Below are 16306 nucleotides of genomic sequence, written 5' to 3'. Positions count from 1 at the left end.
CCCCGCGGAACCGTCTACCTTCACTTGGATCCACTCGTAATCGACGGTGGATACATGCCCTAACCTCCACAGATCCGCACCTGATCCTTTCTGGATCCACGGATCGGGAAATAGGAATTGTGGATCGGGCAATAGGAGTCGCGGATTGGGGCCCCACGAATCCATTTTTGTAGGAACCGCCAAAAAAAAGATGATCCACGGTTCTGCCGAAGGATCGGTGGCAGATCCATATGGGACGCGGATCTGCCTTTGGATCCTTGGGGGGACGGCGGTTCCTGCAACACTGATCAAAACCAATTTTTATTAACTCAAAAATAATTATTTTGAGCAAATTTTTAAAAAAATTTGAATTTCACTCAACCACCAAGGTTCAAGGGTCCATTTTTTCTTGAAATTTCCAATATTCCCTTGGTGGGGGACTTTCGAAAAGTAATTTCTTTAAGACCCACGGATTTTTCCACTTGGAGAAATTAATTTATCTAACATTTTAATTTTGACTCTAAATTAATTAATTTTCTAGCTTAGGATTTAATTTTATTTTTGCGAGAAAATTAATTGACTCATGACGGGATTAATTATTTTTCCACCTTCAAATATTTTAGCCATGGTATCTAAGTATGAGGGACTATGCACTAAAATATTTTTTATATAAGATTTTACAAATTCAACCTTCAAAGGGGGAATTCCCATTCGTTACGATCCCTCATAAAACTTATCCAGTTCTGCGACACAATATGATCTAGTAGACCAAGTGACTTATAATAAAATAATTTAGCCAAATAACTTATATTATTCCCAAATCACTTTTATAGAAGACTCGATTAAAACACTAGGACTCACCTAAGACTTTGACAATAAATTCCACCCTAGTTTTGGGGCGATGTTGGAGGGAAAAACTTTGTCGATCATGTGTTTAGAAACACAAATAATCAGTGAGACGAAAAAACTCCTAGGATGAAATTTATTGCCAAAATAATAGGCTTACCTAGGTTGCTAAACACATACACAACCTTATTAGCATCATTTACATTACAAATTTGCATAATGGGTTTACAATGTCTCAAAAAGCTGCTGGATGGTGATTTGGAACTTTTGAAAAAATTTGGCACCACTGCTTCCTTGGAACTTTGACAAAATGTGCGCAACGGGCCTCTCTGTAATGTACTCATCAAATCTAGAAAATCTTCCTCTGACCTCATTGTCCTACTCCTCTGTCTCTGCTTCCCTTTTGAAGCTCGAACTCTTCTGGCAGCTAAATGCTGCTCTCTGGAATATCAAACTCTCCAAGGAAATCAATCTCTTTGTGTGTTTTCTATCTACCCATCGACTTCTACTTATAATCTTCTATTGGGACTCCAACAACCAAGATTAAGACTTAATCAAGGGCTGAGATTATTTCCTAGTCGATCTGTGTGAGTTTCTAAATAATTCACACCTTTCTCAATTAATACTAATTAATTAACCCCTTTTCCTAAGTTTAAACTTAGGAAATATTTAAAAATAAGCTAATAATCTAATTGAGACACTTCCAGGTGGAATTTTTGTGATAATTCGATGACCCCGAATCCCTACTGCAATAATCTGATGTTATTTCTCCTACTTGCTAATTCTCTCACAAGTTGTTTATAGTGTTATATGGTAAACATCGAGATAAATACAACTTCACCCTTCACAAATTAAATAATATGCGGAAACAAGAACTGAGCAAGAAAGAAATAGCACACACAAGTTACCCAATTGCTTTTGGACAAATGTCCCCGGAAAAACCCAATGCGGGAAAATCGGTCCAATAGTTGAGAGTTTGTATTATTATGCAGTAGTTTCTGAATACAATCTTTGGATGCCTTACTGGCTATCTGATACAGAGAATCTGACTGGCAGAGAATTAGTGAGAAATACCTCACACTATCAATCATATCAATCATCTCCTTGGGGTCGCTCCTAGCCATATCAATCATCTCCTTGATGAAGGAGAGTTTCCCCATATCCTTAAGTAACAAATCGATACAATGTGCTGTAGATGGAGTCCAGAACAATATGCAGTGGTTCTCCAAAATCATCCTACTGGCAGACACATAATTAGTTGCATTATCTGTTATGACTTGGACCACATTTTGCACACCAATCTCCCAGACGAATCCATCTAACAACTCACATATCAATTGATCCAGGTGGATATTGGTGGCCACCCACTTATTCCACTTGGACCCCAAGTCGGTTTCATCAGTTTCTTTGATTATAGCACAATTTACTATTTTTAGCAGTTTTTCGGGTCATGAACTTCTGGAGTTGTTTTGACCCTCTAAACGGTGTTATTTTGAGGTTCATAGTAGGCCCATAGCGATAGGCCGGGGCCTGCCACAAATCTTATAGTACTTGGAGAGACCTTTCTAACGAGGTATCACCATGACCAGTATAAAAAGAAATATCATCATGTGCGAACAAGAACATAAGATATAACACTATCTAATGCATGAAATGTCATCATAAGATCATGATAGACACCGTAAGCACTACAGTGCTCTCATTCATGGGGTACAATATCATCATTCATAATCCATAGGCGACAACCACCTTAACCATGTGCAAAATATTGACTAACATGCTAATATACATCAAGGAACCATCAAAACAATGGCATATTCACTATGTAAAGAGAGATCATATTGTGAAAATTGTGAAAAATATCCTCGAAAAAATTCTTTGAATGATAGATCGAAAGTACTCATACTAAGTACCAACTATAAAATCATGCCACTGGACTACTAGTGCTTGTATTGGAACCCTAAAAATAACATCACAGTCTCCTCATGCAATATTAGGGGTAACAAGGTGGCCTAGAAGTTTGTTTACTTGGGAAATGAGGGAAACATGGGTTATATAAGAAGTCAATATAGTCACTATTCCATACATTGGCTTGTGATTATTGTATTGAGATTTATTCAGGTTATTGGAGTTCACATCAATATCTAACAAGTTATTTTAACTCATCATAATAATACTTTAGTGGTTGCCTTCCATGTCAATATTTGGTGTACGTTGTGTGTATGCAGTGTTATCATGCATTATTGTGTATTATTTTCATTACATTGTTTTGTGAATTGTTTTAATGCAATATTCCTATGATAAATCAAATTTAATATTTTTGTGTGAAATAATTCTATAGGAGACGCTTCATAGCCACTATTTAGAATGTGAGGAAAAAGGACTCGATGATGAGTTAGAGATTCATTCAGAAGACATTCCTATTCAGGAACAAAATAGAGGAAATATAAAAGGACAAAATGTGCACAGAAAGTCACTTATAAAAAATTGGCCAGTAATGTCTTCAATCATTATAAGTTGTGTTTATGCTCTTCATACTACAGCATATTCAGAGGTAAGGATTGCAAATGTATTTTTTGAGAGTTCACATTAAATAATTTTATTTTTTAGTTTCTATTAATAGTTGATTAATGATAAACTAACTAACTTGAGTAATTTTTTACATGTCTAGATATTTCCTCTTTGGGCTGAGAGTGGAAAAGCATATAGAGGATTGGGTTTTAGCACTAATGATGTCGGTTTAGTTCTAACAATCACAGGTAATATATGAATTGTTATTGGTCTAGTTTAGAGGTAAACATGTTTATTAATTTTGCTCCAATTTGAACATTTATTTATTTAATTTTTGATGTATTCTTTCAATCAACACATGCAAATGACACCATCCAATCTAGGATATTATGATGAAACATTGTAATATTCCTAATTAGCCATGGCTAATTGGAATATTTGATTTTGCTCAATTTTTCCTTCTATAGTTATTAATAAATAAAAAAGTGAGGAAATGGGGACATAACTCACTTTATGAATAAAGTCACTCTCTAGTAGCACAACGTTGTAACTTAAAAGGGGAGCCAAGGGGGCCCAAGGACCACGTAGAGAAGGGGCCCACGTAGACACTTGGAGGGACTACGCAGATGAGAAAGAACACGTGGCAAGAGAGAGGCTACGTTGGAGGAGGTGGCCTTAGGGTTTTGAGAGAGGCCAATGCTATAAAGGAGAGAGGAGCCTCCTCATTTTGATCATTCAATTATGTTGCATTTGAGCTAGTCACTTCGACTTAGAGCACGCTGGCTATTTAGCCTGTCTGCAGCACTGTTTAGTGCATTGAGTGTCTCCTTTTGGAGATCTCACCCTTAGCCCCGGGGGACTTCGAGTGCCTGCTCAGGCAAGGTAGTTTTAGCAGTATTTTGCAGGAGGAGCAATTTTTGGAGTTGAGGAGGAACTGAGCATTTTGATAACTGTGCAGTCTTGAGAGGGGAGGACGCAGTCCCTTTTGGTAGGAGCTTCGGATTGGGTTTTTGTGGAGGATTTGAGCTTGGAGATTGAGCAGGGGATCAGCCCTTGCATATTGGAGGATTTTGGCAGAGTTTCGGGTAGTTTTTTGGAGGATTCTCTTCAGGAGCAGCACAGAGCCTTGAGGGATAGCATAGATCCTCAAGGGGGTGATTTTCAGGGGTAAGCTATTTTAGAAAAGCTTTCTGGGCCTTTCTGGGTTTATTGAGCAGAGGTTGATTCCAGAGTTTCAGCATTTTCTGAGGAGGGGAACAGCCCCAAATCCTCACTTGATTCCAACAGTAGCAACAGCACAGCAGTTCTCCGGCAGCTTGGACACAGTTTAGAGAAAGGCCATTTCCTTACCATTCTGAGTGTATTGCTTCACTTGCCTTGTGCAAGTCGAGGTGCTATCTTTCTGATCACCTCTTGTACTTTCCATTACTCAATATAATAAGATGGCTTAGCATTTCTCTTTGCATTTTTCGAGTATCTGCTTATATTCCATGTATACATTATTGTATGTTGCACTATGGTTATTTCTCTGGTTGGAGTTTGCTTGTGTTTGAAAGATATCTCTGATAAGGGATATTACAAACATATACATCTTAAAACTCATAGGAGCTATCCTTCATCTACGCAGTTGTTATTAGGGGTGTATATTTTTCCAAAATCATCCAAAACTTGCATTCGGCCCCATCTATAAAAAAAAACTCACTTATTCAAGTTCATGGCTAATGAGGGTCAAAGAATGTCTCTAGGGGATTTGAACCTTGGTGGGGTATGTTACCGCACAAACTCAGACCCAAAAATGTAAAGTCCTTGTTACCACTCAATCTAGCAAGGGTCCTAAGAGGGGTTCTAAAGGAGTAACTACTAGACCAAGTGGCAACAATGGGACAAAGATCCACTGTCACCTTAGTCAATGTCCCTTGCTTTCTACGGACTTTCACTGGTGGGAGGAGTCCTATTATAAGGGAAATCACTATGAATGGTATATCGATTATGGGGAGATAGTGATTTCAAGAGCTCATTCATAGGAGAGACGTATATGATAGAAATTACTTGCTCAAGAAGCAAAGTATAGGGCTCTCCGCGAAAGGCTTAAGAGGAAACCTAGACCTAGGGATTAGAGATATTCCTTGATATAGGATGATCTAGACCTAAGATCCTTCAGGGAAGAGGGTTTCTAAAGTGGTCTTGTGAAATAGAAATGATGAAGGTGTGGGACCACAAAGAGGCCCAAGTAGACCTGTTGTCGCTCAGATTGTACAAGTACGGTGCGAAAGCGACTCAAGGTGGGGGCTATCACTTTGATCCCCTGTGATATTCCCACTTAGCAACATTGCTAAAGGGAAATATCAATTTTGCCCAATTTTGGATAAATTCGCACTTGGACTTAGGAAATGTGGGTTTAGAGGCCCCACATATATTTTTATTAAAGTGAGCCCAAAACATTAGAGTATGGAGGAGGAAAATCGAGCCACTAGTTGTATGTGGGGAGCACCAATAAAGAAATGCATCCCACAAGGGAAACACGCACTCATTGGAGCGAGTTTGGTGGGGGAAAGTCGAGCTGGGCCCACATGGCCATTTTGGAGGCTCTTTTACAAAAAGAGGAAGAGGCACTCATTTTGGTCATTCATGAATATTAGAGAATTGTCTTAGACTAGAACGCTTGGGTTGAAGCCAAGTCTGCAAGTGTTGTTTAGCACAAGAGTGTTTCCGAGTGGAAATCTCAACCGTTGCTTCAGTGGACTTCGAGTGCCAGCCCAAGGAGGGAGTCTCATCCATTCCAATTCGATCCAGGAGCAGAGAGTGTGAGTTTAGAGAGGTTCCAGTAGCAATAGCGCAGGCACTATGTAGTTCTTGGAGGAGTCACACTTGGGGTTGAGGAGAGAAGGGAGTCTGGGGCTGAAACTTGAGGAGTCCAGGGAAGTGTTTTGTTAGTGATTGCAGCCATTTTGGGGGATTTTTGCAACAAGATTGACAGGTGGGTCGAATTACCCAGCAGCAGTGCTATTGAGGGAAATTGGGCCGAAATTCCAAAGTAAATCATTGGCAAAATTCCTTCGTGGGTTATTCTGGGTATTTGGTGGAGAGCCTAGAGTTAATTTCCTAGAATTTTTTGAGCACCGGAGGGAGCCCTAGCAGCTATTCTACACAACCAGCAGCTCAATTTCTAGGCATTTCAATGCAGAGCCAAGGAAGACCATCCAATATGCTTGGGGGAATTTTACATTCATCACTTGGGCTTAGCTAGCTTGCCTTGGGAAATCCCAGGTGCATAATTTCCAAGAACCCATTGTAACTTCATGCTTTATCAATAAAATGGCTCAGCAACACAGTTTTTGGCACTATTTGGTGTTTGATGTTTCAACAATTTTTCTGTGTGTTTATCTCTATGCATGCTTTGTTTATTACTATAAATTTTCCTTAGGGATATTACAGTGGTATAAGGCTCATAGTCTTGGCTCAACCTGTGGGGAGCAGCATCAGTCTATGACACCAAAAGACCAACAAAACTTAGCTTATAGGAGGAAGAGGTCCAGAAGCAGAGAGAGGCAACTACAAATCACCCTAGATCCAGAGGTTATTGAGCCAGAGGTCGAAAGTCCAACCATGGGGGATAACTCGGAGACAAAAGGAGTAAAGAGGAGGAGTTTGCCCAAAATCTTCTCAAGGCCATGCAAGATTTGTCCAAAGGTATTGAGGAGTTGAGATAACCAAATTGCAGCAACAATAGGGGCAAAGGGATTCAAGGGGATTCAAGTGGAATTCCAAATTGGTGAGGGCTCCGCTATTTCATATCACCTGTGAAAATTTCTAAAATTGAAATCCTACTACAGTGATTAATATGACTTCTTATACTTATTACTTCAGAGATAATTTATCTACTGTATTCTTACAACAAATATCGAAACACATTCTACTGCAGCGTTCACAATTAAAACATTGCAGAAATTAAATGTAAGTAAAATTCCAGCACATATACAAACACAATGACATAGTTATTTTGGACAATTGTCCCTGGAAAAACCCAATGCAAGAAAACCAGTGCAGCAGATGAGGGTTTTATTATTCTTCAGCAAAAATCAACATGTAAAAATTTCACCTAGCAGTATAGAACTGAGAAATATTTACAGACATTCTTAAACAAGTGTCTGACCCGAGAGAGAGGTTCCTTATTCCTCTATGTCTCTCTAGCTTGCCAACATCAATTTCTCTGGCCTGCGCAATGCCTGCATCACTCAGACCAGCGCTGCCTCTCCCAGCGTCAATTTGCCCAGCATTGTTCCTTCTGCTGCTTTGCGTCTTCGTCCTTGTCTCCCTGACTGATGCTGAACCCTCTCTGTCTCTCCTCCACCTGCAACTCTCCCTTTAAATTGATTTTCTCTTGCCAAACTTTGGCCAGTGAGAAAATTGATATCTCTTGGGAAACTGAGTATCTGCCTCATGCATCTTCCAAATGACTCTCAAGTCCCTTCTTATATCTTTTTGTTGAGCAATCAACAACCTAGATTAAAACATAATAAGGGCTCATATTGTTTGGACTTGATCCATGGATTTTTTAGAAGTTTCACCCCTGATTAGATTAATACCCATTAATATTTTAATTTTCCTAAGTTTAGACTTAGGAACCCCATTAAAAATATTAATTATTTTAATAAAATCACTTCTGGGTGGAATTTCCCAAAACGCTTTCTGGGTTCTTTGAAATACCTGTGCCCAAGCCTCTTTGGAAAATTTGAGGCTTATGGCACATCTGATGCTACCTCAAATCAACATCACCAAGGGGGTCATGGCCCCAACACACCCCTCATTTCCATCACACCATCTAGGTCCACCATTCCTACATTTATCGCATCCGGCGCTGGAGGTCCGCAAGGGCAAGAGGAGATTCCCATGGGGGATTATTTTATAGATTATCAGTCATACGGGCTTGAATTTAGAGAGGTCATTACCTTTAGGGACTTTTATTAGCTGAAAGGTAATAACAGGGGAAATGGACAAGGTGGAGGAAGCTACACTCATGGCACTGATCTACTGTGCACCATGGGCAAATTTTTCCTCCCAACTTTTGATGGTTGTCCAAGAGCTCAACAAAAGCTTGGATGGAGAAGCTGGATGTCTATTTCCAGCTCAATCAAATGACAAAAGGAGAGGCAATTAAAATTGCCACTTTGCATTTAGAGGGAGAAGTCCATGACTGGTGTTTCCATGGGCTAACCACGATGGGGCATGCCGGAGTGGCAATCTCTAAGGAGTTCACTAGAAGGGTGTTGTAGCATTTCAAGAGGAGAGATTTGGAGGAGCATTTTGGGGAGTTGACAAGGCTTAAACAGACAGGAAGCGTTGAGGTCAACATTTCAGATTTTCTGAGGTTGTCAGTGATGGTGCCTGATCTGTCAAATCTATCAAAGGCCAGGAGGGTCTTCATGTTTGTAGAGGGGCTAGCAAAGCCATAGAAGGGATTGGTGAGGTCCAACAGGCCCATTACCTTGCAGGACGTAGTGGGGAGGGCACAAGATTTGCAGGATGCCCTACCCAAGGCTAGAGCACTGTTACCACCTAGATAGGGATTCTAGTAGAGGGGAAGAGACACGAGGGCTCCATCATCGAGAGCCAACCAAGGGCAAGGGTAGCTGGATGAGGATACCAGGAGGGACTTCCAGAGGAGGAAGTTGTGTTTCACCTATTAGGAACCATGGGCACTAGGCCATAGATGTACAGCACGCAAGGCCCATTACATTGAGGTCTTTTCCGATAGTGACTTAGAGGATTAGTTAGAGCCGGAAGTGGGTGGAGATGACAACACAACACATGTGGAGAGGGGACCACTACCAGGGGGAGCTCGTTTTGCACCAACAGGAGGGATCCTTGCATCTTTGCGAGGGGTGTTGAAGTGTCTAAGTTTACTTAGTTAGAAACCCGCCATGCACTTTATTTGATTTATTCCTACCTACTTGTTATTTTTCCTTAACAAGTTATTTACAATGTAAATACTGAAAATAAACACTAGTGAATGCTCAACATATTACAGATCAGCAACTAAAAGAAACAAGAACAAACACACCATATGACACCATTATTTTTGGACTAGTGACCTCGGAAAAACCCAATGCGGGAAAACCAGTGCAGCTATCTGAGGATTTTCTTATTAAGCAATATCAGAGTACAATCTGGGTGCCAAAACTAGCCTACCCAAAAGATAATTTCCTTAGCAGTAATACCTCTCGGTTTCTGACAAATCTACTGGCTGAAACACCAGATAATCCTTCCGGCAGCTACTGAGCACCAATCTACCCCAGAAACCCCAGCGTCTGCCCAATTTGGATTGTGTCAGCCTCTCCTAGCTCAGCGCTGGCATTGCGTCAGCCTATCTTGGCCTGTGTCAGCTCCAGGAGGCCCTACATCAGCTCTCTGAGCCTCTACGTCAGCTACGCTGGCCCCTCTGGTGTTGTGCGTAACACATAGCTACATTTGCATGGCCCTGCGTGAGCACTGGCTGCTCCTCTATCTCTCTCTCTGGCTGCTCTGCTGCTATCCTGACACTATCTCTGCCTCTCTATCCCTCTGTATTCAATGCCCCTCAGTTGCTCTCCCGATCATTGATTCTATCTCTTTTAACAAACCCCGCTCTAGAGAATAGAATGACTGATCACTCTGGTGTGTTCTCCAAGTGATTCTCAAGCCTCCTCTTATACTTTTCTCGTTGACATATCAACGGCCAAGATTAAGTCCCTAATCAACGGTTAAGATTAGATCTGGCTTGATCCATGTCTTTTGAACCATTATAACATAGTTTCATATTAATCCACATTAATATTTTATTTTCCCTAAGTTTAGACTTAGGGACTCCATTAAACATATTAATTATTTTAATATCTCATGAACTATTTAGAATCTACCCAAACCCTTTCTGGGTATTAGAGATCTCATGTGCCCTAACCTCTCAACCAAATTTCGTGGCTAGAGCACATCCGATGCTACCCCAAATCAACACTCCCTCTTAGCGAGGAGTGTGCTTTAGTAATACTCCTCACTGAGTATCACCTTGTTCATCAGGCATCGGTCCCTGTGCTGATGCTAGGCCTGCTGCCCACCATCCTCTGCATTCCTGTATCTTGTACTGCTGCCCATGGTTCTGCCACTGCCACTGCTGCATCTGTACGACATCTCCCTATGCATCTGTGTTGCTGCTGGTCCTTTCTTCTAGCACTGCATCCGCACTGCACCTCCTCTCATCATGTTGCATCGTGTTGCCCACTGTTGCACTGCAACTCAGTTACTGAGAAGTAAGTAATTGATCTCCCAACTGACCTCCCTATTGGGCTAGAGACACCCACTGATGCTGAAGCTCCCTCTGCCGCTGACAAGTGCTCCCTCTCTAACCTCTGCGCTGCTGCAACAACTCCTTGCAGCTCGCACCGTTGCACACCTCTCTGTGCCATCCTGCATTGGTGCAACACTCCTGCGCCTCTCGCACTGCTGCAGCCTGCTAGCCTTGCGCTATGTCGGGACTCCTGCACTGTAGCTCTCTCTGCTACTCCATTCGCATCCGTCTCTACCCACTCAGCCATCCCTGATACTCTTCTTTGGGGCTCATGTAGCAAGGTCTAATCCAAGAGGCTGGGTACCTTGAGGATCCTGCCCCTAATTGCCTGTAGTCCTCCTGACTACAGCTTGATGTCTCCCCACTTTCGCTCAAGTGGTGCGTGTGCACTCATGGCACAATCATCGTCTGTCAAAACTTCCTTCTCTGCCCGTGCTGGCACTGCCTTAGTCTCGGAAGACTCTCCCTTACTCTTCTTCCTTGGACACTGGGACACATAATGACCCAGCTCCCCACAGTGGAAGCACTTGATCTTGGAGAGATCTTTCTTCTTCTGCTTTTCCTGCTTTCCCTCAGATGCTAGGGTCACATCTTCCTCCTCTTGCTTGACTTTGATCCCCTTGCTGCTACTACCTATCTTAGACTGCCCTCTGATCTCTTCCTCGCGAAGAGCTGCCCACATCTCGTCCCATGGTGGAAGTGTCCCTTTGCCCAGTATACTCTGGACAAACACTTTCCAGTCTTCTGAGGCAACATTCAGGGCTGTCCTCACCATCAGCTCCTGATCTGATGTCGCTCCTATAGCAGTCAACTGGTCTCGGATCTCATTCAGTCCTCCGAGGAAGGTGTCAATCTATTGCCCATTCTTCATCTGATACAACCTCATCTGATTCTCGAGCAACATTCTTCTCTGCACAGAAGTATGTTGATACAGCTTCTTGAGAGCCTTACACATCTCAAATGTTGTTTCCTTTTCGGCTATATGTGGTACCACATGATCCTTGATCCCGTCAAGGATAATGCACTTGGCCCTCGCGCCTCCTCGTACCCATCATTATCACTGGGGTTGACTGGGACAGCTATTACCTTCAAGGTGAAGTTCTTGACATGATTCCTGTCAAGCATTGATAAGATTTTGGCCTTCCAAACTACGAAGTTTGATGCTCCGTCTAGTCTATCCTGGTCTCTTACCTAGTGTAGTGCCATGATGCTCCTCTACTTCTCCCCTGGAAGTTCTCTGTTCGACTCCCCTGAGTCTCTACTTCCCGTCTGGAAGTTCTCTTCTGGACTCCCTTTGAGTCTTGATTTCCCTCCTGGAAATCCTTCTTCCCCTTGTTGAGATGCCCCCTACTCTGATCATCTTGTGCAGCTGCACTGCTGATCCAGGTTCCTCGACTAGAAACCCTCGGTAACAATTCCTCTGGCCCTGCTCTGTCAAGTACTGTTTTGACTACAGTACCTCACCAGCTCCACTCTGCAATATTCCTGCAACCTTCTAGACCCCAGCAACTGCCACTTTGTGAACTGCGTCAGCCCCTCTCTGCCTCATGTTGGCCCTGCGTCACCCTGGATGGGTCTGCGTCAGCCTTGGGATGCCCTGTGTTAGCTCTCTGGCCCTCTCATCAGCAACGCTAGCCTCTTTAAGGCTCTGCACAGCTCCCGACTTCCTCTGCGTGGCTCTGGCTCGCTCCGCGTCACACTTCTTGGCTTCTGCGTTGCTAGAAACAACTTCTATCACCTTGGGACAACTGTTTTCTACTACTATTGCTTTGCTCAGCGGATGTCTCTTAGTCCTCCTGTGATCTGCAATCACGCTTTGATACCATGTTGAAGTTTCTAAGTTTACTTATTTAGAAACTCTCCATGCACTTTATCTGATTTATTCCTACCTACTTGTTATTTTTCCTTATCAAGTTATTTACAATGTAAATACTGAAAATAAACACTAATGCATGCTCAACATATTACAGATCAACAACTAAAAGAAACAAGAACAAACACACCATATGACACCATTATTTTTGGACTAATGTCCCCGGAAAAACCCAATGCGAGAAAATTAGTGCAACTATCTGAGGGTTTTCTTATTAAGCAATATCATAGTACAATCTGGGTGTCGAAACTGGCCTACCCATCAGAGAATTTCCTTAGCAATAATACCTCTCGGTTTCCGACAAATCTACTGGCTGAAACCCCGGATAATCTTTCTGGCAGCTACTCAACACCAATCTGCCCTAGAAACCCGAGCGTCTACCCAATCTAGACTGCGTCAGCCTCCCCTAGCCCAGCACTGGCACTGCGTCAGCCTATCTTGGCCTGCGTCAACCCCAGGAGGCCCTGCATCAGCTCTCCGAGCCTCTGCATCAGCTACGCTGGCCCCTCTGGTGCTCTATGTAACTCTTAGCTACCTCTGCGTGAGCACTGGCTGCTCCTGCATCTCTCTTTCTGGTTGCTCTGCTACTATCCCGACACTATCTCTGCCTCTCTGTCCCTCTGTACTCAATTCCCCTCAATTGCTCTCCCGATTACTGATTCTATTTCTCTTAGCAAACCCCTTTTTAGAGAATAGAATGAATGATCACTCTGGTGTGTTCTCCAAGTGACCCTCAAGCCTCCAAGTGACCATTGGTGGACAATGGGGCTACTCAGATCTTTATCGACACACAAATGGTTCAGAGGAGGGGCATCACAACCAAGCAGTTTGAGGGATTTTCAGTTCTTGCACCAGGAGATAGAACCATGCAGTGCACTCGCTATGTTCTCGCCTTAACAATCACTATAGGGAACTATTCAGTGACATACCACTTTTTTGTGGTAGATGTGTCAGACACCAACATGGTGATGGGTGTCCAGTGGCTTTACTCACTTGGCTAAGTCACTATGGATTGGAGGAAGCTAGAGATGGAGTTCACAAGGTCAGATGGAAAATGGGTTTTGCTGAGGGGTATGCACTCTTACCCTCCACAGACTATTTTGGCCCACAGGATGGACGCTGATCTGAGGCATGGTTATATTGAGTGGGTCATGGAGTTGAGGATTTCTAAGGCTAGGGGTCATCCCAAGCCACCACACCCAGACATAAAGACTATTTTGGACAGGTACCCGGTGGTGTTTGGAGACATATTGCCCGGGTAACCTCTTGGTCGATGTTTTGAGCATATTATTTGTTGATTTGGGGTAGCATCGAATGTGCTCTAGCCACGAAATTTGGTGGAGAGGTTGGGGCATATGAGATCTCCAATACCCAGAAAGGGTTTGAGCAGATTCTAAACAGATCAGGAGATATTAAAATAATTAATATTTTTAATAGAGTCGCTAAGTCTAAACTTAAGGAAAATAAAATATTAATGTGTATTAATATGAATCTATGTTAGAGTGGTCCAAAAGACATGGATCAAGCCAGATCTAATCTTAGCCATTGATTAAAGACTTAATCTCGGCCATTGAGATGTTAACAGAAAAAGTATAAGAGGAGGCTTGAGGGTCACTTGGAGAATACACCAGAGTGATCAGTCATTCTATCCTCTAGAGTGGGGTTTGCTAAGAGAGATAGAATCAGTGATAGGGAGAGCAGCTAAGGGGCATTGAGTATAAAGAGACAAAGAGGCAGAGATAGTGTCGGGATAGCAGTAGAGTAGCTAGAGAGAGAGACGCAGGAGTAGCCAGTGCTCATGCAGGGCCAGGCATAAGCAGCTAAGTGCTGCGCAGAGCATCAGAGGGGCCAGCGTAGCTGACACAGAGGCTAAGAGAGCTGACGTAGGGCCTCCTGGGGCTAACGCAGGCCAAGATAGGCTAACGCAGTGCCAGTGCTGGGCTAGGAGAGGTTGACGTAGTCCACATTGGGCAGATGCTCGGGTTTCTGGGGCAGATTGGTGCTGAGTAGCTACCGGAAGGATTATTCGGGGTTTCAGCCAATATATTTGTTAGAAATCGAGAGGTATTACTGCTAAGGAAATTCTTTGTTGGGTAGGCCAGTTTCGACACCTAGATTGTACTCTGATATTGCTTAATAAGAAAACCCTCAGATAGATGCACCGATTTTCCCACATTGGGTTTTTTCGGGAACATTAGTCCAAAAATAATGGTGTCATGTGGTGTGTTTGTTCTTGTTTCTTTTAGTTGTTGATCTGTAATATGTTGAGCATGCACTGGTGTTTATTTTCAGCGTTTACTTTGTAAATAACTTGTTAAGGAAAAATAACAAGTAGGTAGGAATAAATCAGAAAAAGTGCATGAAGGGTTTCTAACTAAGTAAATTTAGAAACTTCAACATGGTATTAGAGAGTGATTGCAGATCACAGGAGGACTAAAAGACATCAGCCGAGCGGAGCAATAGTAGCAGAAAACAGTGGTCCCGAGGTGACATAAGTTGTTTCTAGCAGCGCAAAAGCCAAGAAGTGTGACGTAGACCCAGCCAGAGCCACGCAGAAGAAGCCAGGAGCTGCGCAAAGCCTCAGAGAGGCCAGCGTTGCTAACATAGAAGGCCAGAGGGTTGACACAGGGCATCCCAAGGCTGACGCAGACCCATCTGGGGTGATGCAGAGCCAGCGTGAGGCAGAGAGGGGTTGACGCAGTTCACAGAGAGGCAGTTGTTGGAGTCTAGAAGGCTGCAGAAATATTGCAGAGTGGAGCTGGTGAGGTACTATAGTTAGAACAATACCTGATAGAGCAGGGCCAGAGGAGTTGTTACCGAGGGTTTCTAGTCGCGGAACCTGGATTAGCAGTGAAGTTGCACAAGACGATCAGAGTAGGGGGCATCTCTACAAGCGGTAGAAGGATTTCCAGGAGGGAAATCAAGACTAAGAGGGAGTCCAGAAGAGAACTTCCAGATGGGAAGTAGAGACTCAGAGGAGTCGAACATAGAACTTTTAGGAGGGAAGTAGAGGAGCGTCATGGCACTACACGGGGTAAGAGACCAGGATAGACTGGACGGAGCATTGAACTTTGCAGTCTAGAAGGCTAGAATCTTATCAGTGCTTGACGGGAATCGTGTCAAGAACTTCGCCTTGAAGGTTATAGCTATCCCAGTCGACCCCAATGATAACGACAAGTACGAAGAGGAAATGGCGAGGGCCAAGTGCATTATCCTTAACGGGGTCAAGGATCATGTGGTACCACATATAGCCGAGAAGGAAATGACAGTTGAGATGTGGGAGGCTCTCAAGAACCTGTACCAACATACTTTTGTGTAGAGAAGAATGCTGCTTGAGAACCAGATGAGATCGTATCAGATGAAGAAGGGTCAATCGATTGACACCTTCCTCGGAGGACTGAATGAGATCCGAGACCAGTTGATTGCTATAGGAGCGACACCGGATCAGAAGCTTATGGTGAGGACAACCCTGAATGTTGTCTCAGAAGATTGGGAAGTATTTGTCCAGAGTATCCTGGGCAGAGGGACTCTCCCACCTTGGGACACGATGTGGACAGCGCTTTGCCAGGAAGAGATTAGATGGCAGTTGAAGACAGGTAGTAGCAGCAAAGGGATCAAAGTCAAGCACGAGGAGGAGGATGTGGCCCTAGCATTTGAGGGAAAGCAGGAAAAGTGGAAGAAGAAAGATCTCTCCAAGATCAAGTGCTTCCACTGTGGGGAGCTGGGTCACTATGCGACCCAATGTCCAAGGAAGAGTAAGGGAGAGTCTTCCGAGA

General features: G+C 43.3%; 1 protein-coding gene across 13 annotated transcripts in view; it reads left to right on the top strand.

Annotated features, from left to right (window-relative positions):
- LOC149167293 (protein ZINC INDUCED FACILITATOR 1-like) overlaps positions 1-16306 on the top strand; it is a 639590-nt gene that overhangs the window by 316393 nt on the left and 306891 nt on the right. For all 13 annotated transcript variants that reach the window (XR_016260914.1, XM_089432933.1, XM_089432936.1 and 10 more), the window contains exons 10-11: positions 3167-3379; positions 3497-3584. Coding sequence is in view for 12 of the 13 variants with exons in the window: in XM_089432933.1 (XP_089289059.1) it covers positions 3167-3379; positions 3497-3584 (301 nt within the window). In the remaining variant the exon portion in view is untranslated. The remainder of the gene's footprint in view (positions 1-3166; positions 3380-3496; positions 3585-16306) is intronic.

The sequence above is a fragment of the Pinus tabuliformis genome, chromosome 5_1, assembly GCF_031772625.1.
Source record: "Pinus tabuliformis cultivar Carrire ecotype Pingquan chromosome 5_1, CPIR1, whole genome shotgun sequence".
Classification (NCBI taxonomy): domain Eukaryota; kingdom Viridiplantae; phylum Streptophyta; class Pinopsida; order Pinales; family Pinaceae; genus Pinus; species Pinus tabuliformis.
Note: the sequence above shows the minus strand (reverse complement) of the source record. Positions and strands in the feature narration are given on the sequence as shown.